Source organism: Misgurnus anguillicaudatus, chromosome 8, assembly GCF_027580225.2.
Source record: "Misgurnus anguillicaudatus chromosome 8, ASM2758022v2, whole genome shotgun sequence".
Lineage (NCBI taxonomy): Eukaryota > Metazoa > Chordata > Actinopteri > Cypriniformes > Cobitidae > Misgurnus > Misgurnus anguillicaudatus.
The window spans coordinates 34728952-34755854 of NC_073344.2; the positions used below are offsets into that span (position 1 = coordinate 34728952).

A 26903-nucleotide genomic window follows, 5' to 3' on the forward strand; every position below is an offset into this window, starting at 1 on the left:
ATTACATTATTACTAATATTACATTATTATCTTAGCCGACTCTGCTACTTATGTTGTCCACCGTTTTTCTGTGTTTTTTCCTGCTTTGATGTAAAGATGCTTTGAAACAAAATTAACAATTGTGAAAAGCGCTAAAATTAAATTGTATTTGTTAATACATATGGTTTATTAGTTAAAGATAGTTCACCCAAAAATTTATTTTTGTTATCATTTCCTCATTCTCATGTTGTTTTAAACCTGTATGAGTTTTTTTATTCTGTTGAACACAAAAACAGATATGTTGTTAAATAATGGTAAGCACACAGTTGACTGTACCCATTGTGTTCCATAGTAGGAAAAACAAATAATATGGCAGTCAATGGGTACTGTCAACTGTGTGGTCTGTTTTGCAGATAGCTGTGGGTATACGGTTCAAGCTGCATTTTTATAGTATAGAAACCGCCGGACAATAACCTTTACCTTTAAAATCGTAATCTGGAAGCTACTTACATGTTAATATGTATATACAAATTTAATACTGCATGAAATAAACAAGCTGTAGATGGATCTTAATGATCAAACTCCTGTGTATTGTATAGATATATATGAAAAGTGGACAAATACTTGCATAAATCTTTAAAGTGGAAGAGTTTACCCTACAGTACTTTATGCTGTTGTTGGGAACAAAATGTTTTGCTGCATGGGCTGCGTCTGCATCTCTGATTTCCTGATGATATAGTGACTCTAGATTTGGACTAGCCTGTCATATGACCCAGTGGACCAAACCACGTTTATCATTTATCAGAGTAATACAGTACTGCCAAAAATTAGGTAACACAATCTCAAACTTCTAAAGATTGATGACTTGCATCTGAATTGCTCTGCATTACAGTACACGATTAATGTATTATGCATGTGAGACTTTATGTTCTTGTGAACAATATTGTGAAAGTATTATTCTCAAATCATTTGACCCTAAACAATTATGTTTCTAGAAAATATTTTTCCTGGTGTGAGAGCCGTGCCAGATGTTTTCTAAATATTTATATTTTGTGTCTGATCGCTTTTGTAAATAATTTAGGTGCTTCTCAGAATTAATAATACAACATTATTGTTTTATTCACTACATTTTATTAAGGGGCAATATTTTTTATATTAACACATTTTTTACTATAGGGGTGCTGCCGGTCATATAATTAGAATATCATCAAAAAGTTGATTTATTTCACTAATTCCATTCTATGCCTTAAAAGTTACTTTTGTATTTGTATAAAATTAAAATGTTTTAACAACACCCACCTCTGAAGCAGCAATGATAATTAATCAATTGATGTTTATTAAATTCTTTTTGACTTTAATTTATTAATTTAATCTCTATATTTTAGTTACTATGGATTTAGTTGGAGTGCTTTGTGCCTTACTGACACATGGATTATGAATATTAACATGAACTCAGCATCAACTCAAGACACTCCGGGATTCTGATGTTGTTGCTGTGAAACCGAATGGCACGATGTGGAGCAGACATTACCCAGGAGACCCTTTAAATAAATGACAGCAGGAAATAACAGCCTGGACTGATCCGGTCTCACATAACATGCAGGTTAGCCACAAAAAATTAACTCAAATATAATCCTACATGTCACGTTTGTGTGTGTTGGGAAACACTTTAACGGAATACCTTTTAACCTTGCGTTGGGATAACAATATATGATGGCCTGAAAAGACCATATGTAATCTATATATAATGACTAGCTGACCTTTACTAATAAAGGCCAAAGTAAAAAGAAAATCAATAAGGAAATTTATTACATTCTCATTATCTCAAACGGATGCAGTGACAAATGAGGATGACGCAAAAGCAGTGCCGATTATTTGGTGCGACATGATTTATTAAAGTTAATAAATTCTGGCAAAGCTGCACATAAATTGGCCACAAAAAGGAAATAAATTGGCAAATTCTCTGAAGACAGACACCAGGAGCCAAAATGTTCAGATTTATACTAACGCAGTGGAAAATGATAACAAAACAAATGCTTGAAGTAAACATCACAATAAATGTGAAATAAATCATTCTGTGTCAGTAATGCTTTGCCGGTGACACACAGACAGCTTAGGGATTCAAACCAATGAGACTGGACCTGAAGCCGTTACAGAACCATTAACAATCATTTTTAATGAGGGGTTGTTAAAGAAACCCCCTGGCACTTGTTCTGATTTATACATGTTGTTAAAGGTGCATGCAGCATCTATCTATATATGGATGGATGCAAAATCAATACCGTTTTAAAAAATACCAACCTATTCTCCAGTCCATTTAGTCTCTTTTAAACAATAGACCTTTAAAACTATTTTACTATTAACTAAAAGTGAAGTTAATGTAGCCATCAAGCCAAATATTGAATTCATACAAAGAAATCAGAACATTTAAGTATACAAGTTGAGTCATAATAAATAAAGTGAAATGACACAGGTAATAAGTATTGAACACATGAAGAGAACAAGGTGCAAAATGGCATAGAAAGCCAGGAGATCACCTGAAATCTGTTAATATTGAGAGAGAAACCCTGTCCCCTATCAGTACTAATTGATATCAGCTGTTTTGGTCTTAATTGATGGCCTATAAAGGCATTTCATTACCATGGAGGCACACAGGAAAGACTTCATGATGGGTAAAAGCAAAGAACTCGCTCAAGATCTTCGTAAACTTATCGTTGAAAAGCATTTTGATGGCAATGGTTATAGGCGCATTTCCAGAATGCTGAATGTTCATGTGAGCACTGTGGGGCCATTATACGGAAATGGAAAGAGCATTACTTCACCATAAACTGGCCACGATCAGGTGCTCTACGTAAGATCCCTGTCTGAGGAGTCCAAAGAATAATCAGGAGAGTTCTCCAAGAGCCAAGAAGCACTCGGGCAGAACTTCAGGAAGACCTTGCATCAGCAGGTACTGTTGTTTCAGAAGAAATCTATAAGCAATGCACTGAACCGTCATGGCATCAATGCACGCTCACCACGCAAGACACTTTGTGGCACTGCTGAACAAAAAGCATGTTGAGGCTCGGTTAAAGTTTGCGAAAGAGCATTTGGAGATGCCTGTGGATTATTGGGAGTATATAGTATGATCAGATGAAGGCAAAATTTAACTTTTTTGCAGTCAGTCTACACACAATGTTTGGAGAAAAAATGGCACTGCCCACCACCCCAAGAACACCATACCAACAGTTAAGTTTGGGGGTGGAAGCATCATGGTTTGGGGCTGCTTTTCAGCAAGAGGTACTGGCAAACTTCATATTATTGAAGGCAAGATGAATGGACAAATTTACCTGGACATTCTGGATAAAAATCTGCTACCATCTATCAAAAGCTGAAAATGAAAACACAAGGCCAAGGAAACAATGAAGTGGTTTCAAAGAAAAAAAAATCAAGTTGCTTGAATGGCTGTGCCAATCACCTGACCTAAATCCCATAGAAAATCTATAAAGAGAACTGAAGATCAAAGCTCATAAAAGAGGCACAAGTGAACCTTCAAGATTTAAAGACCATTCGTGTGAAAGAATGGGCCAGAATCACTCCTGAGCAATGCAGACGACTGGTCTCTCCATACAAGAGGCGTCTAGAAGCTGTAACACCAACAAAGGCTTTTCTACAAAGTATTAAAGTGTGTTCAATACTTATTCCCTGTTTTATTTCACTTTATTTATTATGACTCAACTTGTATACTTAAATGTTCTGCTTTCTTTGTATGAATTCAATATTTGACTTTATGGCTACATCTGGTTAAATTTTTGTGTCAATAGCCCACTATATATATAAATAGAATAAATCGAATTGTTTCATGATTTCCAAATAGTTATCTGTGTGAACATTGATAAATTAGATAAAATGTTATGGAAAGTAATCATTTAAAAAGTTAAATCTGCCTGATCCATGTTCCTTCACTAAACGTTCATGAAAGATGATTTGAGCTCATGAAAGATGATCGGAGCTGTTCTGTGTAATAACAATACAAAACTGTCATTTCAAAATTATTCAGCATATATCATCTGCACATAATTCACATGAGAACACTCAACAGTGTGATGACCGATTATTAATCATGGACAGCGACTGTGGCGTCTGAATATATTTCCTTGCGCTATTTGGTCGCTGTGATGGTTCTGTCATAGCATTGATTTACACATGGGCTATTTTTAAAGCAGATATATCAAATGAGAAATCCAAGCTAAGGGCCCAGACACTTCATAAAGGTGGACAGTGAGGAAACTTCCTATTTGCTGTGCAATAATATTAGAGTCAAGTCACATTTATATTTATATAGCACTTAGGGGTGGTTTCCCAGACAGGGTTTAGGTTAATCCAGGACTAGGCCTTATTAATGTTAGGTCATTTAAGTAGTTTTTACAAACATACCTTACAAAAAACACTACAGGTGTGCACCTAAAGGAATATTCAATTTTCTTAAAAGAAAATTCCAGATAATTTACTCACCACCATGTCATCCAAAATGTTGATGTCTTTCTTTGTTCAGTCGAGAAGAAATTATGTTTTTTGAGGAAAACATTGGAGGATTTTTCTCATTTTAATGGACTTTAATAGACACCAACACTTAACACTTAACTCAACACGTAACAGTTTTTTTTCAACAGAGTTTCAAAGGACTATAAATGATCCCAAACGAGGCATAAGGGTCTTATCAAGCGAAACGATTGTAATTTTTGACAAGAAAAAAAAAGCACTTTTAAACCACAACTTTTCGGTCTAGGTCCGGTCCAGCGACCTAACGTTAATGCGTAGTGACGTAGGGAGGTCACGTGTTACATATATAAAACGCACATTTGCGGACCATTGTAAACAATAAACTGACACAAAGACATTAATTAGTATCAGTTGACATACAACAACGTCAGAACGGTCCTCTTTCAACACACTTGTAAACACTGGGGCGTAGTTTCACGTTCGTTTTCTGTGACCTCTTGATGTCATGACGTATTGCGTGGGGTCACCTGGCGCATCACGACCAGATCTAGACGAGAAGTTGTGCTTTAAAAGTGTATTTTAGCATTTTAGTCTGGGACTAGGATATGCCCTGTCCGGGAAATCACCCTATAATGATTAATTGCTTCAAAGCAGCTTTACAAGCAAAACAAAGTAAGATTAGTAAAAATAGAGAAATTATTAAATAGCACCTTTATTTTTAAGAATGTGTGTTGCATGAGTGTTTAAATGGTGAAAACATTTTGTTATTTTCAAAAGGCACCTACACTCACATTTGGCAGATGCTTTTTTCCAAACTAACTTACAGTGCATCACAAGGTAAAAATATGTTTTCAGTATGCGTTTCCTGGGTTCAAACCCATGACCCAGGAACACATCTTGATTCACTAGGACTAACAATAAAACCATCACTACCAATTACATTTTTTCTTCCGAAGCTCTTTTATGTTGGACATAAAATCGTGACTCGGAGCGTTAACTAAGAAGAAGGTTTTCAAAAACTGGATTCCTGTGTGCAGCTGTGATGTCCTGAATAATGAATATAGGGAGGCAAATGAAAGAGTATGAATCTCTCCGGTGCAATTACATGAGCATCTGGAGGCTTTTATTTTTATTTATTTTCTCGAATCCTCTCAATGTCTCCAATTCCTTCTTTCTCACTTTCATCCCACTTTTAACTGCACAGCGTTTTAAATGCGTTATTCCTCGCACCCGTGCCAGATCAATCAACCTCCCGTCCTCATGATGTATAATTCCAATAAACCTCAATCTCGAAGGAAACAAAATCTGTTTGTGTAAATAACACAGTTTGGCTGCGACTGCAAACTCATCGAAGATCACCAGCCTTTCTTTGACCCATGATAAAGGTGGGCTATGAGTCATCATTTCACTTTTATTCAAAGCTACTTTAGAGACGTCCACCCGTGAAGAATCACTTTGGGTCATGCTTTTTAATTTCTCCGAGTCTTCAAAGTGCACAAAGCCTCTGGAAACATCAAATCTGTTGAGAAAAACCAGAGACATGAGCTAATACTGTTTAGTCACAGTAGGATGAAAACACAGCCTTTTCCAAACATGTACTGGTTGCTGTTTGGCTTAGGGCTTGATTTAGTTGCATATAATTATGCAAAATTTATTATTTTTAATATAGCAATTATAGTATAATGTATTAAACGCAGTATCATGTTACATCATTGATTCTTTAGTCAGAACGCACAGGTTTCTGTGCTGTTTGTACTAAATAGTTCAGTCTTCTGGATTGAATCTTTCTGTCATTTACAGGCTCACACCATTGGAAGTGCAGTTCAAAGGAGAGAGAGGGAGCGTGTGTTAAACTTGGCAGAAAGAAAGAGAGAGGAGTTAAGAGGCGGACGACTGTGTGGATATGTAATCCATGTGAATGTGTATCATACTTTTGGAAGAGAAGATTGGAGATTCAACAGGTCAGACAGGAAGAAAAACAATCCAGGGAATGGCAGCCTGCACCACTAAACCCTCAGGTCTCTAAATTCAATGAAAGAGATCAGTGAGGGGTCATGTCTGAGGCTGTGTAATAAAACACCGAACTTAAAATGTTCTGATAATTGTGGGAAATGGGGTTCTGAAAAATCTGCCTCGTGAGTCTTATTTAATGACTCATGCATGTCAGACGAAATTTAAGTAACGCAAAACACATTCATACACTGAAAACTGAGTATACTGTATATTAAATGGTAACACTGGAGGTCCTGTAATATTTATTCAGGCAAATGATTTCCCAAATTACTAAAATCAAATCATTCAAAGTCTGGATTGTGTCCAAATGTATTCTGGTCTCAGCACAGAAAAATGGGGAACATGGACCACAAAAGCAAGAAATATTTGGGAAATCTGCACACTGCAGTCAATGTTCATTTTGGATACAAGCGTCTGTTATTGATTACATGTCAATGCAAATGTTGGAAAAAAGGTTGTGTCAGCTTTAAGCATGCATGCATTTTTAATCACCGTTTCGATTCACGTATATTAATTATGTAACACCACAGAAAAGTTATTTTTACCGAATTTTCAAGTAAACACATTTTCAAACACATCTGCTCCCATACATGGAAAATTTAGTACAGCTGGAAATCCGGCTCCAGCACAAAACAACAACCTTTTATTCGTATCTTGTATCTTTGATGAAATCACTTAAAAACACAATATACAATTTTTGCATTAACTTCCTAAGCCACAAGCTTTGGTTTGTCTTTTTTCAGATTTCTATTTTGGGGTTCTGAAGAATCTATAAATATAATAACCAAATATTTTTCTATGAAGATGAAGCAGTTTGATTTTCCATGTTTGTGTACAACAGCAGTTACACAGAATTAAGTTATGAATTGCAAACAACAACAAAAAATAAGGGGGCGGTTTCCTGGACAGAGATTAGACTAGTCCTAGACAAAAACATTTTTAAGAGCTCTCCAAAATGAAAACAACTTGAATTTACATATCTTAAAATACACCACTGACCTTTGTTTTGCCTCAAAATGCACACGAGTAATGTTTTTAGTTAGGCATGTTTGTTAAAACTAGTTATTTTTTCTAAATAAAATGAGGCCTAGTCCAGGATTAAGCTAATCCCTGTCCGGGAAACCACCCCATGATGTCCACGTATGTAAAAAAAATATACACAACAAAAAAATGTGCACATTATTATATATTTTTTCATTTGTGTAGTTAAAAATGTATTGTTGCACTTCAATAAATGTAACCCATTTAATCCCAAATTATGAAATATATGAATTTGTGTTGTATTTGTAGGTATATTAAACAATCAATGTCAATAATGTAAATATGTTTTTGAAAAAAACATGAAACAAATGTGTTTTATCTCTGGGGCCCGTACCATGAAAATGGTTAAACAAACTCAGGGTTACAGGATTAGTTTCAGGTTGACAAAACCAAGCCAATGTGCAGGCCTTGTTGGTAAAAGCTATTTTCATGGTACCCAAAACCCAGGATTTGCACAAACTAATCCTAAACAAAGCTGGCTAACCAACTAAACCAGCTTCATGGTATAGGCCCCTGGTCACAATTGTGACCAGTGGTAGAACACAGAGAGTCTAAGTCTATGTTGTATATAAATACATAAATATATACACAACAGCATTTTTATCAGTAAGGGGATTTCTAAGTGGGCTATTGACACAAAATTTCCACCAGATGTAGCCATCAAGCCAAATATTGAATTCATAAAAAGAAATCAGAAAATTTAAGTATACAAGTTAAGTCATAATAAATAAATAAAGTGAAATGACACAGGGAATAAGTATTGAACACATGAAGAGAACAAGGTGCAAAATGGCATAGAAAGCCACGAGATCACCTGAAATCTGTCAGAATTGCGAAAGAAACCCTGCCCCCTATCAGTTCTAATTGATATCAGCTGCTTTAGTCCTAATTGATGGCCTATAAAGGCTTTTCATTACCCAGGAGGCACACAGGAAAGAATTCATGATGGGTAAAAGCAAAGAACTCTCCCAAGATCTTCGTGATCTTATCGTCCATTTGAAATTAGGGGAGAACCAGTGCAAAAGTAACACGGGACGAAAGTAACAAAGTGATTTTCTCTGGGCCCTGACAACATTTGCATCCCAAACTACGACAGCATCTTAAACACACAACCCTTGACAGAGCTGACAAATATTGCGTTATGTATTTACCGTTTCCGCGTGTAGATCCAGGAAGGTGTTTTCAACCATAAGTAAATTCCTAAAGCGGTCATTTTGTTCTTGTAACATGTGGTGTTTCTCGCTTCATGTGTTAAAATACTGATTAATCTACGGGTTATTTAGTGACCTACCACATCCTAAAGTTTTACCTCTCTGAGTTTTTCAAAATAAAAGTAAATTTGGTTTAAGGAGATCCTGTCGGGTCGAAAGTAACACTTGTTACTTTTGTCCAGCTGCTAATATTGTTGTATATGTTGAAAATTTATATTATTCTAATTTGATTAAATTTCATTTCATAGTGTTCAAACTGTTAAAAAAATTTATTCTCAACAATTTAAGTTTGTACTGTTGGTTGCTTTTGAAACATTTGATCAAATTGAAATTTAAAATGAATATGTAATTTCATAATTTTTTTACAAATTACAAAATATTTTTGCAGTTACATCTTAACCAGGTCATAGTCATGTGTATTTAATAAAAACAATTGTAACACAAAAAAATCTATCTTGTTTTGTTGTTTTACTTTCGTCCCTGCAGGTGGGGTTGAAGGTAAGAATTCACTACTTATGTTTAAAGTGAAATTATACTGAAGTCGTTATACTTAATTCCACCTGGTATTGATAGACCAGACTTATGAGTTATTGACCACAGCAAAACTGTATCTCTGTCTATAAAAATTGTACTTTCGCCCGCTCTCCCTGACAATTAATTTTTTAACTTATAGTTGAAATAAAGTTTATTTAACTTTTTTTGTTTAATTAATAGCAACTCCTCACTAGTAAAGAAAGTTAAAATGAATTGTAAATACAACACTCTTAGAACGAATGTGTTAAAAACAACACATTAATGTTGATTGTGGGACGACACACTAAATGCGTTGTCCCAGAATTCACCCATCACTGTGTTATTATTGAAACAACACATTTTGTGTTAATTTTAACACAACATGTGTTATATTTTAACACAAAATCAACACAAAATTACACATAATGTGTTAAAAGCTTAACGCACAAAGATGTGTAAAAATTAACACATCCTTTCTAAGAGTGAAGTTGATTAAATTTAATAATGTAAGTGCAACAAGAATTTTTTTGTGTACTATATTTTCTATGAGCAATTAAAACAGTGCAGTGTCCGTCCTTTGTCACCTGTCAATAGCGTCATATACACATTATCCATGGTTTCCACTGTAAAAAAAAATGAAAAGTTGGATCAACTTAAAAAATTACTTTAAAGGTGCACTGTGTAAGTTTTAGTACATCTAGTGGTGAGGTTGCAAATTGCAACAAACTTTTTAGTCCACCGTTCACCGAAACGCATAGAGAAGCTACGGTAGCCGCCACCGGACAACCATGTCATCGTTGGAGACAACTTAGTAAAAAAGTTTGTCCGTTAAGGGTTTTTGTAGGGTCCATGTAAGGGGACCCTCTGTGTATGTAGATAAAAACGTCTCATTCTAAGGTAATAAAAACATAACACTTCATTGTGAAAGGTCTTTATACACCAATGATAATATAGTTATGATTATACAACAGTTCTTTCTGGTTCTCGAATCTGATTGGCTAAGAGCTATGCGATATTGTGCTGATAACGGCACTGTAACCGCTTCACCTTTCGTATCATTCCGCCACCTAGTGAATGGAGGTCCTCTAAACAGGCTCATCTCTAAATGAAAACACTGCAGACACACAACCGCGCTGTTTTGTCACTCTCCGTGTGTCTCATTAGTTCACTAGCTCATAAATCAGTCTGTGAATCCCCAATCGGAAGTTATTATTCCGTCAAAGATCAGCGCTCTTGGATGTTACGTTAAAGTTAATGGGAGTTATGTCTTGTCACATCGTGTGGACGATTAACACTTTTTTTCTGTAGCTATATCTCTTATCAGAACGCGGAAACACCGTGGAACTGCAGGTAAGCACCGCAGCTTTTAAATGTGGACATTGATCATTTATTTAATCGCGACGTGACTATTAAAACATGTTATGCGATATCGCCACTGATATATTTATAAGCAGCATGCAAAAACATCTCTCTGACACTTATAAAAAACCGTTTTATATAGTACTGACAAGAACGAAGTCTAATAATAACCGAGTGCTCGTATTGCGTTAAGATGAAATGATAAACCAATAGTAACATTATAGAAGTATAGTTTTATTAACTTTTACCTCGCGCCAAAACAATAACAACACAAAAGACCCTAAATGTGAATAAGGAAACAAGTAATATTTTCATCATGACACCAAATACTGCTGATTTGATCTAATCAGGCCAACACGAGAGCCAGGGAATCCCGGTCAGAGATGTAGCCCAGAGAGGGCGGTGGTCAGCGGGGCGAGTGAACACTGACGTCCGCTCATGCTTTGGTTCTCATACATACCGAATCTCACTAAGCAAACGTTCAAACAGGCGCTATCTTTACTAATCGACTGTAGATTTAAATATAATACATATATATTCTCAACTGAACTAATCTTAAAACTACACTTTGTGACCAAGAAATTGTAATATTTAAAAACAGCGAATCCGTCCATTGAGTTAATATGAGATTCAAAGCAGCCGAAAGTGTTCTGTCATTCTGGCCGCCCTCAAATCCGTGGCGGAAGAAGTAGTTCTCAAACAAAGAGGCTTTTAAAATTACTCCGTGGTTGTTTTCTAGTTTGCGTTTTTCAAACGTGTGCCGTCGAACTGTTGTATAAAAGCAATATCGCTCTCGGAGTTGTGTGATATAGCTCTATATTATCACGGCTGTGATTGCCTCCAGCACTGGCCTAATCACAGCCGTGATGATATAGAGCTATATCACACTCCTACTCGAGCGATATTGCTTAATTGCATTTCTGTCAAGAGATCCTTAAAAAAGTTACACACTACACCTTTAATTGGTATCACCAAAAAAATTTAGCTGTTTTAACTTAGATTTTTCTACTAAAGTGACATTTTAAGTTGAAAAAAACTTACATTTTTAGGTGTTACCAATTGAAATAATTTTTTAAGTTGATCCAACTTTACAGTACCCTTCTAGTACTGTAGAAATCCTTAGTGTGTATGACTTCATGCGATCGACATATATGACATCAAAGTATAGTGAGAGCGATTATAAAAGTAGTAGGCATACCTTGATCTGCCCAGCGGCGCAGATTGTACTTCTGTTTCTATGTTGTACTTTGTGTGTTCCCTGGGTTCGAATCCATGACCTTTTGCGCTGCTAATACCATAACACACTGAGGTATATACAGTATAGCTTAATATCTGGGTCTTTGGACTTATGAGAGATTTTCCATTGACTGAATAATCTGTTGAATAGCCATTTGGGTTCTGTTTGATTTTGGTCTCCAAAAGTCTGAAAGCTTTAAATCTGACAGTGACCGCAGGATTTTTTCTTCACATCAAACTGCAGAAGCTGAAAACTACAAATTGAGAGCAGAATATGACCCGAAAAGAGTTGAAAACATGCTTAGCCTTGTGAGAATAAAACATTGGACTCTAACAAAATCTGACTGTAGGCCAATTGGTAAGGTTACATTTTAAAAATGAAAACAACTCAAATGAAAATGTGTGTCAGAGTGAACCAGGACCTGGTTTTGATCCCCAGAATGTTCGCAACCGCTAGACACACAAGTGGCACAAGTTACAAAAATAGTGTAGTTTTTCACAGAACATTGTTTTCTATCGCCAGACTTTATAAATTAACCCAGATGCATGTTTCTCCCCTCATGCAATAGTAATGAAAACAGGTATTTTTCCTGGCATGCCCGGAGACATTCTGGTCCAGTGATGGATCTCTGTGGATTGGAATGTTGGTTTTGTTGATCGGTAGGCAGTTATCCTTAAGAAGTAGTTAAGCTTTATGTAGTCTGCTTTGAATTAAAAGCCATTTTATGGACATTTTGTAACACAAAGCTTATAAATGTTTTCTTACGGGTCATTTGTTTGCTTTCGATCATGGAGTTTTAGAGATGGTTTTGACTATAAAACCAATGATGAAAAGCAGGTTATGTTGTGCAGTTCGGCATCCCACCGACGTTGACACAGGGACGGGCCTCGATGCAGTCACAGACTACACGTGTTGGAAGATGTGCTGTTTTTATTTCAGGTCTGAAGAAACCTTATTCGAATGAGGTCATTACGTGTCTCGGTAATATGATTTGTAAAAGGGCAGAGTCGTCCACCAATTTGTCTAGTGACAATTGCAGCGGGGAAAACAAGTAAAGCTATTTCCTCAACCAATTAGCAAACCATTGGCAGATTCTAATGTGTCTTGACTACAAAGCAGATGTTTAAGAAACCAAGGTGCCAAATGGAAAGAAGAGAGGGATTTCTGGAATCTTGTAGACAGAAAACTGACAAAACCAGATGTTTGCACACATGCACACAAATACAGTGTAAAGTTCAATTTCAGTGTGATTGTGAAAATTATAAAATAAGGGACCAGAATTTCTATACTAAAAGATTCAGTTGATGGTTGAGTCAAATATGGACGAATCTAATAACCACTGGGTTTAAATTAACCTTTATGCTGGATTGTTTTACCCCTGGTTGGGTGGGTTATATATGAACATTTTTTAGGTTAAGGTTGGGTTTTCATTTTGTAATGCTAGGTTGTTTCAACCCAATATTCTTAGTTGTTTTAATCCATTGTTGGGTCAAATATAAATATTTTCTGCTAATTTAATATCAATTTAAAGAGTTAAATAAGAAAAATGCATAAATGAATGGATTTAAATATAATAATTTCTTGAATTTTAGATAAAAATGTTTATTTTAAAATGTATTGCATAGCCTAAAGTTTACATTTCTGAAAGCGTTCCAAAAATAATATGTGCTGTTAACTTTCTTCTTCAAATAGCCACAGGAAACATGTGACAACAGGCTAAGTCGAAGGCAAACCCACCACTCATGCTCTGGCCCAAAACGTGTTCTTCCACCCATCCATGAATCTTTCACAATTCAAGTGTGGTTCACTGCACTTACATAAAAATGTCAAGCTCAGAAAGCCAATGTGGTGCCTTGTGGAGGGTTGCAGATGCATGAGGAGTGACCGCAGTTCCCTTTGGACTAGTAGGTCATTTACTGGTCATTTGCTCTAAAACTTAAGTGCAGTTTCAGTTTTCATGTGAATACATAAAAAATATGAGTTGTTTTAACCCATAGTTGGGGTCAAATATGAACCTTTCTAGCTTCATTTAAATCAACGGTTGGGATTGTCCATATTTTACCCAACCAATGTGAACTCTTTAGGTGCAAAGGTGTACTTTTTGAAAGGGTACCACTCCAGTGACAGCTAGGGACCGTTTTATGACCATTTTGTCTGACAGTGTACACTAGATTTTTCAAATGATAAGTAGGAACAGTCCTAGTTCAAGGGTTAAAATATCGTTGAAATCTTATTTGTTATTATAATGTCTATGAATTTACAATCGGGGACAAAACCCCAAAGTTTTTCTCTTTTTATTGTTGTGGGTTTATGGGGAACCGAACACCAAAAAAACGGGGACATCTAAGTGCACACTCCAAAAATGTTGGGTTGTTTCATCCCACAATGTAAAACAATAATTTGATGTTTCAACTTAAAAAATTATGGAGCCCCTAAGGGGACATGAAGCAAAAATTAAATAAAGTTTAGTTTCGCGTGCTCACGTGAAACTTTCGCGTGCTCACGTGAAACTATCGCGTGCGCACGTGAAACTACCACATTTAGTTTTGCGTGCTCACTTAAACTTTTTGCGATAGTTTCATGTGCACGCGCGATAGTTTAACGTGAGCACGCGAAACTAAACTTTTCCAAAAAAAAAATCTGCACATGAAGGTTTCGCGTGAGCACATGAAAGTTTCATGTGAGCACATGAAAGTTTCATGTGACCACATGAAAGTTTTACGTGACCACATGAAACTAAACTTTAGATTTTTTTACTCCAATGTCACTTTAGGGGCTCAGTAAAAAAGTAAGTGTTTGTGCTGCCTTAAATTTTTTTAGTTAATTCAACTGAATTTTTTTTATTAATACAACAAAAATGTATTAATATTTGATTGTTATTTTTATGTGAATTAAAGGTACAATTTGTAAAATATTTGCAGTAAAATATCCAAAAAACACTGGTCCAGTGTTATATATTTTTTCCAGCTAATTACTAACAATATCTCTAATGTTTTCAACTTGTAAATTATGAGAAAATTGCTATTCTAAACAGTGACATGCATAGATATGTATAATAAAGGCTACATGTCTCGTCCACGCTGCTGGCCAATGGAGGTCGACGTCCTCACCTGGCGGACATCTTGTCTCAGGCATCTGTAATAGCATCTGTTGGGCCACTAATTTGTTTATGCTATAAATTTGTTAATCTGAACACTTAATTCTGTGCTGTGTTAACACACCATCGTATTAGAGTAATACTGTAACATCTGTGACTAACAATTGGGTTTTGAACTTTACACGTAACCTCATATAATGAAGTAAAACAATGTCATCAAACGCAACATTTATAAAACTTGATTACTTTACCTCCCCTGCTAAAAAAACACATTACAGAACATTCTGGTTTTATTGGGAATTTTATTGGTTCTAATGGAATATGGCCAAAAACACACTACAGTGTATTGGTTTTTGTTGGTCTCTAATGGTATGCATTGGTTCTATGTATTGGTTCTAATATGTATTGGTTCTAATGGAATATGGCCCAAAACATACTACAGTGTAGTGGTTTTAATGGTAAAAGCTAATGGTTCCTATTGGTATTTTAATGGAAACCGTTAGAATTTTCTGTAATGGTTTTATTGTTTTTTTCAGCAGGGTCATGTGTTAACATGATTTCTCGTTCCCGTCTGATTGATGACCATCAGTAGTTAAGTTAAAGTCAACAAATCCCATCATTCCACGCTGTTTCAGAGCATCATTCACCTATGTCATTGTTATTATTTTGATTGTGCATCCTCTAGCAGCACGGATTATACAAATTGCATCTTTAACCTTAAAGGTGCCACACAGAATGCATTGAAATAATAGCCGATGTTAAATTGTTCTCAGATATCTAAGTGAAAAAATTATCCAGAAACAACCCTAGGACTTGTCTTTATAATGAAATGGTCTTTTATTACCTTAATTTAAGAGGGTCATGAAGAGAGCATATAGCGCTAACTCAACAGTCACAATTTTGTTTTAGCATTGTAACAACACTATACTTAATTGAATGTGTAATTTAATGTTGGGGCGTACATCACTGTAACGTCACAGTCGGTGTTATGTTGAAATTTGCATGCACAAGGTTTACATAAGAAGGAGGAAACAATCGTGTTTGAGGCTCACAATATGTCTACCATGTACATAACTCTTATTTCTCATCTAGGTAAATATATATCTTTTTTATTTTACAGCACCTTTACATTCCAAAGCAGCACAAACATTTTGTTTTAAGATGAAACAACAGTGTACCCTTTAAAAAGGTTAGTAAGGTTAAGTAAACTTAAAATTTAGGTACAGATGTGTGGTTATCTAAAGCAGTGGTTTTCAAACGGGGGGGGGGCAGGGGGGCCGCGAGATGGTGCCAGGGTTTGCCCCAGTTTTATGAAATACATTAATTTATCATGAATTCTGTGTAATTAAACCTAAAAAAATAAAGCTACTAACCAAAAGCACTACTTTTTTGTATAATTTCATGTTTTTTTTTTATTAAAATGTTGAGTTTTAGAACAGTTTTTTGTCACAAATTTTCTTTGGGGGGCCACGAAGGAATGCACCATACACAAGGGGGGCCGCACGGTGAAAAAGTTTGGGAACCACTGATCTAAAGTACACTGTGACAGCCTGGGACCATTTTTGACCATTATATTCAGTGTATAGATGCTTTCATCGGACGCACGCTCATTGTCGCGGTTACGCGTCTGGAGTCTGGACTGAACTTAACTTCCGGTCTCTGTTTGTTTAATGGTCTGGCTAGTGGCTAAACTGAACTCTGGAACAAATACCTTGTTGTCCTAAAGACGAGGAGAGATGGCGATCATGGTTCACCGCTATGTGAAGGGAGGTTTGGCAGCCGATCTGTAGTCAACATAGTACACATTTGTATCATTAGCTCAGTAGTTTATTTATACGCTTTAGTTATGATTTGAACTAAGGTACTCTACTTGTTGTTTATTTTGCTTGTTATCATAAATAAACTATACTGTAAAAGGACTTTAAAAGTTACGTTTGTTCCACGAAAGCCGTTTGTTTATGTTGTTACTGCTGAAACCGTCTATATGATGACATATTCATGAAGGAACACTAAATACACATGTAAGACATAAAAACGTCTCTTTGTATAACTAAAGACAAGATACATGGCGTAAAACTTTCTTTGGTTAACCGGAAGCCAGAGGTGCACCACGTTCAGCACAGAATGTCTCCTTCTAGTATCTACATAACTTCAGATGAATTATAGCTTAAAGATTACAGACAGACAGATAAATACAGGAATATTCTTCCCATTCTGAATGTCAGGGTCTGAATATTGAGCACTCTGGTCTGCGTTATCTCTCTGTACTTTATATCTTCATCAGCCTCAGGGCAATGGTCAGTATTACAAACATCTGTGTACAAACGCCTTGCTTGAACCCACATGAGAGCACTTAAGCGTTTGATCTTATCAAAGCCAAATCCATTGAAATCAAATTTTGCCTTTAACATGTGTTGAAACCTTTGTTTTACACACCATGTAGTGTAAAAAACAAGGATTGGAGACTTAACTAACCCTGACAGACAACCCAAACAAAAACTATAACAACGCAATCTTATGCAAATTCTTACATATTTTACGAGGTGGCTAATTTCAATCAACCACATTTGTATGTTTTGTATGATATGCCCCTGTGTCAATGTTCAAATAATCCTTATATGTCATTTCACACTAAAACTAAAACTTATTCCAAGAAAAACCTTTATTATAAACAACAGCTCTGCACACTTGCTTTATTGATTCAGTATTGAGTGGTTTATGTTTTGCCAAATGGTATAGTTGCTACTTGCTAGATCAATTAATGGACTCTTTTTATATTCACTATTCCATCGGAAAGGCTCAGATAGCAATAACAAAACTATTTTTTATTCTATTTTTGGACCTGTTTTGCTCTGACAGATAATGTATGCTAAAAGCAAATTTGCATTGTGGAAAATATGACGTTACTGCTGGCTCCATTATACACTCAGATAAATGGGCCTTAGCTTTTATTGACCCTTTCAAAAAGCACACCTTTGTATTTATATTAGTAAAAAACATACATATACTGGCAAATAAAGAGAGTCCATATTAGTACCTAGGAAATATTTTTCTGACATTGTAGCTGGTCTGTTTTTTTAAGTTTGCTTTGGAAAATCAGTTTTTTTAGTTGTGATTAATTACATTAATAAAATGCCAGGTGAGCAAAGGTGATGTGTAATATTTTCAATGATAAATAACTGGTAATAACATCTATGTGTCAATTACACTGTAGTTTGTTCTCTTGGGTTGAATTTTTAATGTAATGCTGGTGGGTGGTGATTGGGGTGAAGACCATAATTACATTTAGAGTCATGTATAGGAGATCCATACAGAGCATGAATTGGACAAATGACCAACATACCTGCATTTCCTCCTAAATGACAGAATCGACTCTCTAATTGTATAAGCACAAATGGACTCTCTATCTCTCTAATAAATTAATGATGTTTAAAATGCTACACTGCAGTATACTGCTGTGCTTATCTGCTTAGGACTAAGCACTAAGTAGGATAATGTATGTACTAAAACAAGCACCTCGTAAGGTTACTTTGCTGCAGAACAAAACACATGTTGTGGTGAAACTAAAAGAGAAAACTGTGATATTTGTCTTCTGGGACAAGTGATTAGTTATCAGGTGACCAAAGTACAGTGTTTCAGAATTGTGAAAACTTGAAACTTAAGCACTTATTGACAAATCACAATGGATGAAAGCGTCTGCTAAATGCCTATATGTAAATGTCATGTTTTTTAGTATGTATTTTTATTGCTCTGTAAGTTACATCTGCCAATGCATGATATAGCTTTATAAAGACACTTTTTTCTGTTCACTTAAAATCCAATAATCTAATAACATCTCACCAGCAAAAGTCCTGTCTAACATAATGACATAATGATAGAGACTTGGGAGGTTCCCACTTTATTTCATTGATGTGGCTATTATAATTAGATTCTGCATTATGCATGCATCAATTCCAAGCATGATCAAGTGCTTGCTGAAAACATTTTCAGTGCCCAATAAAAATACATTTGCTTCACATCCTGCACTAAAATTTTCCACTTTCAAAGTTTGATTGCATATTTGCAATTAATTCAGTTACATTTACTTTGTTATTTTTATTTTTCATCTCATCAAAAGTTGGTAAATAACATTTTTTAACCTCTTAAGCACAGAGGCTATTTTGGGGATTTCCACCTGGATTTGGCCTACCCAATTTCAAAAGCTTCCCAATCCCACATGCAGAGTACATGCAAAAGTTTGGTATAATTTTACAGGAAACGCTTTGAAATTACATAAAACACTGTTGAAAGTGCTAAAGATGGTTGTATGTGTTGTCAATCCTCTAATAAACACAAAAATAAAAAGGTGCTTTTTGATTGTTTTTTTTTCTAAAGTCTTTATTTGAAAGTGTATAACTCTGGCCCTGAGTGCTCCAGCCACCTGCAGACAGTTTGTTTGATTTTATCTAATGTCAGCTTACATAGGACTTTTTTTCTCTATCATAATCTTTAAAGTTATTCTATTCCGACTGAAGGGAGGAATAATACCCTTTTTGTATTCAATTTCTACCTAAAAACATTTGAAGTGTATCCATAACCACATACAGTGAAGTTACATAAAACGCTGCTGTTTGTGACAAATATTGTTATTTTATGTTGTTCTTCATATGATGAAACACCAAATTAAATTTTTTTGTGTTCTGTCTTTGAAAATGGATACCTCTGGTTCTGTGTGCTCTAACAGCCTGCAGACAGTTCTGGTTGTTACCAGCAGCAGACCGTAAACACCCAAAAAAGAATGATTTCTTTAGCATATCGAATTCAAAAGTTATTCTTATTTGATGGGTGTGAAAATACATTTTTCATAAAAATACTTAGTTTTGTTTTGCACATATAATAAATAGCAAGGGATTTTTCATGCACACAACCAAAGAAAATGCTGTGAATGGACTCATCTTTTAGAGTAGGACCTAAGAGAAAAGATGGTGTATCATTTGTGGCTATCTGTGCTATCTGAGGCAGTCCACACTCAAGTTTCCCATATGTTTACAAAAGACGATTTTTTACATCATTATTAATTCGACGATTGTTGGATATGTGATAAAAATAGGACAAAAATAACACTGCAGCCTTATTCCTGAGAGTAAGAGTTTTCGTTTGATATAAGACTTGCCCATGTTTGAAATATACGAATATTAAATAATATGCCAATTTGGTGGGGGTGATAGTTTAAATGAAATGTAAATAACTTTCTTACAGTAAAATATATGTCGAAGTGATGCATATCTCCAGAAAGTAGAGATTCTAAGCTTTCAAACAGTATCTCATATGTGGTACTGGGTCCATGACAGATCATTAAATATTAAAGGAATATTTTATATGAAGTCATCATAAGTCATTTTGGACCCGGGACAGGGTCCGCATAGCCAAGGCAGAGAGGAGCCACTCATCTGGCTATGGCAGTACAAACATACCTGTAAATATGATTTGCCATTTAATCAAATATATATATATATATATATATATATATATATATATATATATGCAAAGATCGTGGATTTGATCCCAGTGAACACATAAACAGATTGAAAATGTACACCTTGGATGCACCTCGGATGAAGTCGCTTTGGATAAAGTGCCTGAATATTTGTATAAATATATTAAAATACCTTTATCATGCTTTTTATAATTGTTTATTTATTATCTTTAAACATGTGAACAATTTTGCGTGTAGGGTTTTTCAGTGTTAAAGGACAATATTTAAACACATAAGCTGTATCACTTTACTATCACTTCTGTGGTCCACATCACAGTTTCTTTTCCCTTTTCAATAATTCCAGGTCGTGAACAAAATGTTGCTTTAGTCAGATTTCAAACCACAAGTGTGAAGCCATTCGAGTTTGCCAGACTGTTGAAAAAGCAAAAAAAGACACCTGTTTTTAATAAATGGAAATCTGGTTTAGTGGAACATTGAAAAGTATGTTTAAGGTCAGTTCAAAATAAAGAGAGAGGGAGAGAAAGAGAGAGATTGCTTTACTAGGGGTCTGTCTTAATCATTACTTATATTTATTATTAAATTATTTAATGCATGATAACATTAAGCTTTGCCTTACTAAAAACAGAGATTGAAGAAAAATTATGCATTAGTTCCTGTGAACTGTTGCCTTTTGGACAAATAATTTTGTTAGATGAAAACCTTAATCAAATCTACAGTAGTGTTTTCCATTTTGTACCATACTCCTTATTATTTTTTCTCCTCAATTCCTTTTATTTTGATGCTTTGGCCACTCAAATGAGTCTAATTTTGTATTTACAAAACTGTTTACAAAAAACATATTTGTCAATTATTCACCTTGATATTGTAATTGTGATTATTCTTGTTAATTAATAGATTATAGAAGTTTTAAGATGTTATATAACTTTCTGTGAAGCAGCTGCATGGTATATTCTGAACACCTAAAATGAAATAATATAAAATAGATGTCAAATAATTGTAGGAGTTATGTTGTTAGTAAAAAATCCAAAATGAATGGCTTAAATAAGCTTAAACTTATCCATTTTAAAATCTCTGATTCACAACTCTATATGGTGCCCAAACATGCAGAAACACACAGAAATTAGCACAAATGGACAACTGTAATTGAGGCTTTTAATTAAAGTGATTTACCTGTAATTGTAATGTTGATTTGTTTTTTTATTAATTGCGCAGCCTCACTCTAAAAATGCAGCATAAATTGAAAACAACTTGGTTATGTAAGGCAATTCAACCTAATTTTTGTTTTACCTTGTTATAAGTTGACGTAACTTATAAAACAAGCTGAAATTGTTTAACTTAATTTTTTAAGTTAAAGTAAATTAAAAATAATATTTTTGTACAGTGATAGGTTCTACACTTTGTTGATATGTTATTCTTAATACTATTACAGTAACTGTAGTGGATTGAAAAAATAATATTTACTATGGTAAGGTGAATTATACTAGTAGGCTACAGTTTACTGTAGGCTAGTAAATGCTAAAGACAAATTGGGCATGTTGTTAAAAAGAAGGCTGCAAAATATTTAAAATGAAGTCAGGTTTTGTTTAAAATGAACGTGTCAGGTTTTAGGGAGGGGTCTGTAGGCTCTCTCTCTTTTCTCTCTCTCTCTCTCTCTCTCTCTCTCTCTCTCTCTCTCTCTCTCTCTCTCTCTCTCTCTCTCTCTCTCTCTCTCTCTGAAGCGGCTCGGTTGCACGCGTCTGCAGTAGGACTGTATCCGTCTGTTTTGCGTTATTTGAAACGGCATGGATGACATTTTTTAAACAAATGTTTACATGTGTAAGGGGATCTATTGCATTACTTTCTTCTGTTACTGATTTGAAAACGACCTGGATCACGCGTGGAATATATGGATCCGAAGACGAACCGCAATTATTGGAATTTTTCCAGTTATTAATATAACATCGACATTTTTTATTATTTTTTTTAAGAAAGATACTTAATTTGACGTTTTTTGTGCAATATATTTGTTTCATATTTTTTGTTTGTTCTGGTGTTCGTTTGAAAGTTTTTACCTCACGCGGGCATTTTGTCATGAAATTATATTTATTCACTTAAATGGAAATTCATAACTTCTGAAGGTAAGTAGTTATTGGTTTTCATTGCGTATATAGCCTACCGTATATGCTGTGTCATAGACACCCGGAGGAACTTTGTTGCAATGTTTATTTATAGACTTTTTAAAAAGTGTTTTATCAGTCAATTTGTGCAATCAGCATTTTTGTGTTCAGATAGTGTAAATGATTCACTGTTTAGCTCTTATCTACAGAGTTGTTGACTCCAGGGCCAAAACAATAGCCTACCATTGACACATTCAGACAAATGATGGTTGAGGAATGTTGTTGCTGTCAGTAGCCTCTGTCAGAACTTGTCTGCTTCTGTCCTCTTTTAGCTTTAATGTGGCATTGAATTGTTTTTGATATTTTACCGATGCGTCTTTTTTCAGATTTCTTCCAGCTATTTTTGGGTTAGGAAGAACAATAAATATAATAACCAAATTTTTTTCTTTGAACATAAAGCAGTGTAATTGTCCATGTTTGTACAACAGGTCCCAGTTACACAGAATTAAGTATTATGATGCAAACAACAAAAAAATGTGATATCCACGTATGTGGACATCCAGGTCTTATGGAGGTTAAGTAAGGTAATATATCCAATAAAGTAAAGGGATGCATTTTTTTAAAGAGAAATAACCGATCAATAATAAACTGAAAATTGAATGTCAGAATTATCTGTCTTTAATGACTTTATGCATTTGAGCTAACACACTAAAAATAAAGATCCTTTACGAATAACTATTTTTGGCTAAATGGTCCATAAAGAACCTTTATATCTGTTTCACAAAAGGTTATTCGTGGTGATAAAAGGATAAGAAAGTTTTCCTTTGAATAAATAATTCTTTTTGGAACCAAAATAGTTCTTCTGATTCTGCAAAGAACCTTTTAATCACCTTTATTTAAGAATGCATGAAGTTCAAACATTTGTGGAGATCCCGTGTTATTCCTGCATGCACTTCTTAAAAATAGGTTTCTAAAAGGGTTCTTCACAGATATGCTATAACCATTTTTGGTTCCCCAATGGACCATTTAAAGGTACAATGTGGGACTTTTAGACGGCTCTCTTGACAGAAATGCAATATATTATACATAACTATATTATCAGTGGTGTATAAAGACCTTACATAAAAAACTGTATTGTTTTTATTACCCTAGAATTAGTCGTTTTTATCTACATACACTGCGGTCCCCTTACATGGAAGTCGAAGCCATGTTTCTACAGTAGCCCTAAATGGGGTATTATACCACATAGTTGCATAACAATAACCCAACATTGGGTCAAAAATAACCCACCATTTTAGAGTGTATGCATTTCGAAAAGGAGGGGTGAGCTGTGGACTGAGCTGTGGGTTGCAAATCACAGTCTCACCTCTAGATGCATCTAAAAATCCCACATTGCACCTTTAAAGGCAGGGTGCATGATTTTTGAAAAACACTTTGGAAAAGGGAGTCAGGCCGAGTACCAAAACACACTTGAAGCCAATCAGCAGCAAGGGGCATGTCTCCTAACTGACATTGTTGCCTGGGCTGCGTATGTGTGGGGCGGGTCTATCAAAAGATGTTTTTGTTTAGGTGATTTCAAATGTCAACATTGGCTTTCACGGATCATGCACCCCACCTTTAAGTCAAAGGATCTCTAAATAAGCATTTCGTTCTTACCTTATAATTATTATCATTATTCTTGCCTTTATATACAGCCCAACAAAAACCTTTTTTGAAAACTTTTATTTTTAAGTGTGCTTAAGTATCCAAAGATTTGCCTAATTCTGATTAAAGAGCTGGTTAATCAGTTTTCAGTTTTAGCTTTTCCCGAATCCTTAAACTTTCTATTTGTTTCTAGGTTTAAATGAAAAAATCCTGATTCTCAATGTCGTGTTGGAGTTTTGGGCCCCAGCGGATCTCTCCACCCAATCAGCGGCTCTGTGTAAAGATGCGACCAACTAGGTAGCCATGCACCACTGCAATTCATCTGGCCTTGCGCCGCTCAACCCCTTCGCTAATCACAGTCAGTGGGAGGGTCAGGTGACCTCTCCAACACTTGGCAATCCCGAAAATGTCACCTCAGATCGGCCAATCCTGAGCGGCCCTATAGCCGCCATGCTGTCAATGACCCTTGGCATCCTGTCTAACATTTTGGCTTTACTGATCCTGGCAAACGCATACGCCCGCCTGCGTCGACGATCCAAAGCCTTCCTCCTGTTTGCAAGCTCTCTAGTGGCCACAGATTTCATGGGACATGTGATACCTGGTTCAATAGTTATGAGACTTTACCTTTCTGGAGGTGTACCGTCTGCAGAATACAACAGGTCAGACCCATTATGCCAGTTCCTTGGGGGCAGCCTGGTGTTTTTCGGCTTGTGCCCGCTCTTTCTCGGTTGCGCTATGGCGGCCGAGAGGTGTTTGGGGGTCACGAAGCCACTTCTTCACGCTTCGCTAGTTACGACAACGAGGACTAAACTCTCCCTTGCTCTTATATGGCTGGTGGCTCTTTGCGTTGCCCTCCTACCCTGCTTCAAGCTGGGCTCATATACCTACCAGTACCCTGGAACCTGGTGTTTCATTAAAGTTCTGGAGGATATCGAAGAAGCAGATGTGGCTTTCGTTATGCTCTTCTCAGGGCTGGGGATGACATCCCTGGCTGTCGCTTTGGTCTGTAACACCATAAGTGGACTGACGTTGGTGTTGGCCAGGATACGCAGGCAACCTTGCAACCGTCGGTCAGCTAGGTCACATGACATTGAGATGGTGGTGCAACTTGTGGGCATAATGGTCACGTCTTGTATCTGCTGGAGCCCTCTTTTGGTGAGTAAGAGTAATGCAAACAATTCTTGCTGCATTTATTGGATCGCCTGTTGTGTTATAGTAATAAAAAGGGATGGTTCAATTTTAAGTTATAAACGTATAAATCACTAATGTGCTAAAAACGGCAGAAAATTCAATGAGTATCCAATTTCTGCGTATGAAAACAACAATTAAGGCCTGGATATTTTCTGACAATTTGTTGTGGTACTCTGTTTTTTCTCTTAACCATAGATTGTTGGCCTAATTACAGTAACACAGTCGTACGAAGGCTCCATAGGAGATGACCTTCCCACCTATAAGACCCTGATGGTAATGGGGGTGCGAATAGCTTCATGGAACCAGATCCTGGACCCGTGGGTCTACATTCTTCTTCGCCGAGCCATCCTCCGAAAGATTTACCTTATCACCAAACGTCAAACAGATTTCAAACAAAACACTTTAAGATGCTGGGAGATCCATTCCTTTCCCAGTTCGGAAAAAAATAACGTCAGTAGAGTTTAGGAGTAAATCGATGAGAAGAGCTTTTACAAAAAGACACTGAAAGCTATACAGAAACGTATTCTGTATTTTCAAGTTCTAATTTCAACCATTATTAAAGGGATAGTTCACCCAAAAATGAATCATTTACTCCCCTCATGTTGTTACAAACCTGTATAAATTTCTTTGTTTTGATGAACACAAAACAAAATATTTTGAGGAATGTTTGTAACCAAACCATTCATGAGCCCCATTCACTTCCATAGAATAATTTTTTCCTACTATGGACGTGACTGGGGCTCATGATTGGGTGAACTATCCCTTTAAAATGAATCAACAAACAGGTCTTAGATCAGCAGAAAAGGCTAACTTTTGCTTACTGTGACTTATAGTGGATGCCTAATGGGTGTAACTGAATATGATGTTTTGCCTTCCTTTGCAATTACCGTGATGCACTATCAATATTAAGAACGTATTTATTGAGGCGGATTTGCACAGAGATGGACATTCCTATTGTTCTTTAGCAAGCTCCTTTACTTATTACTATAACTCCTATAATGGACAACATAGCCTTTAGAGTTAATAAACTAATCTTACTCATCCAGTGTTATAGCTCTAGGCCATTTGAAATATGTAACTGCTCTATAAGAACAGATATGGCAGGGAGAGTGGAGGGAAAAGTACACTAACCCTTTAATGATTGTAAAACTCTGTATAGCTTTACATCAAATATAAGCTTGTAATTTTATGTGATGAACATTATTTTTCTTTGTGGAAGATTAAGTTTTCCCATGTTTATCTGGGATTTGTTACTGTGGATGTAAACAATTACTATTATTGTAATTTATTGATTGTGTTATCCCTTCAATTTTCTGGAGGATATTTGTGTTATTTTACATTGAAATGCATTACACATAATAAAAAATATATTATGTGAACGCAATTTTGATTGTTATCCATAAATTGTTTTTATTCATTTATCCCTTCATAACTGCTTCCCATAAACATGAAATCAAATTTAAAGGCGGGGTGCGTAATCTCTGAAAGCCAATATTGATATTTGAAATCACCTAAAGAAAACACACCCCTACCCCAATAGAATCAGGATCTTCTTTTGATAGAC

General features: G+C 35.6%; 1 protein-coding gene across 1 annotated transcript; it reads left to right on the forward strand.

Annotated features, from left to right (window-relative positions):
• Positions 1–22130: 22130 nt before the first annotated feature.
• On the forward strand, positions 22131–26718 carry ptger1a (prostaglandin E receptor 1a (subtype EP1)). Its single transcript, XM_055212934.2, has 3 exons — positions 22131–22525; positions 24342–25303; positions 25535–26718. Exons 2-3 carry the CDS (start codon positions 24452–24454, stop codon positions 25802–25804), a joined length of 1122 nt encoding a protein of 373 aa, XP_055068909.1. The 5' UTR covers positions 22131–22525; positions 24342–24451; the 3' UTR covers positions 25805–26718.
• The last annotated feature ends 185 nt before the right edge of the window (positions 26719–26903 follow it).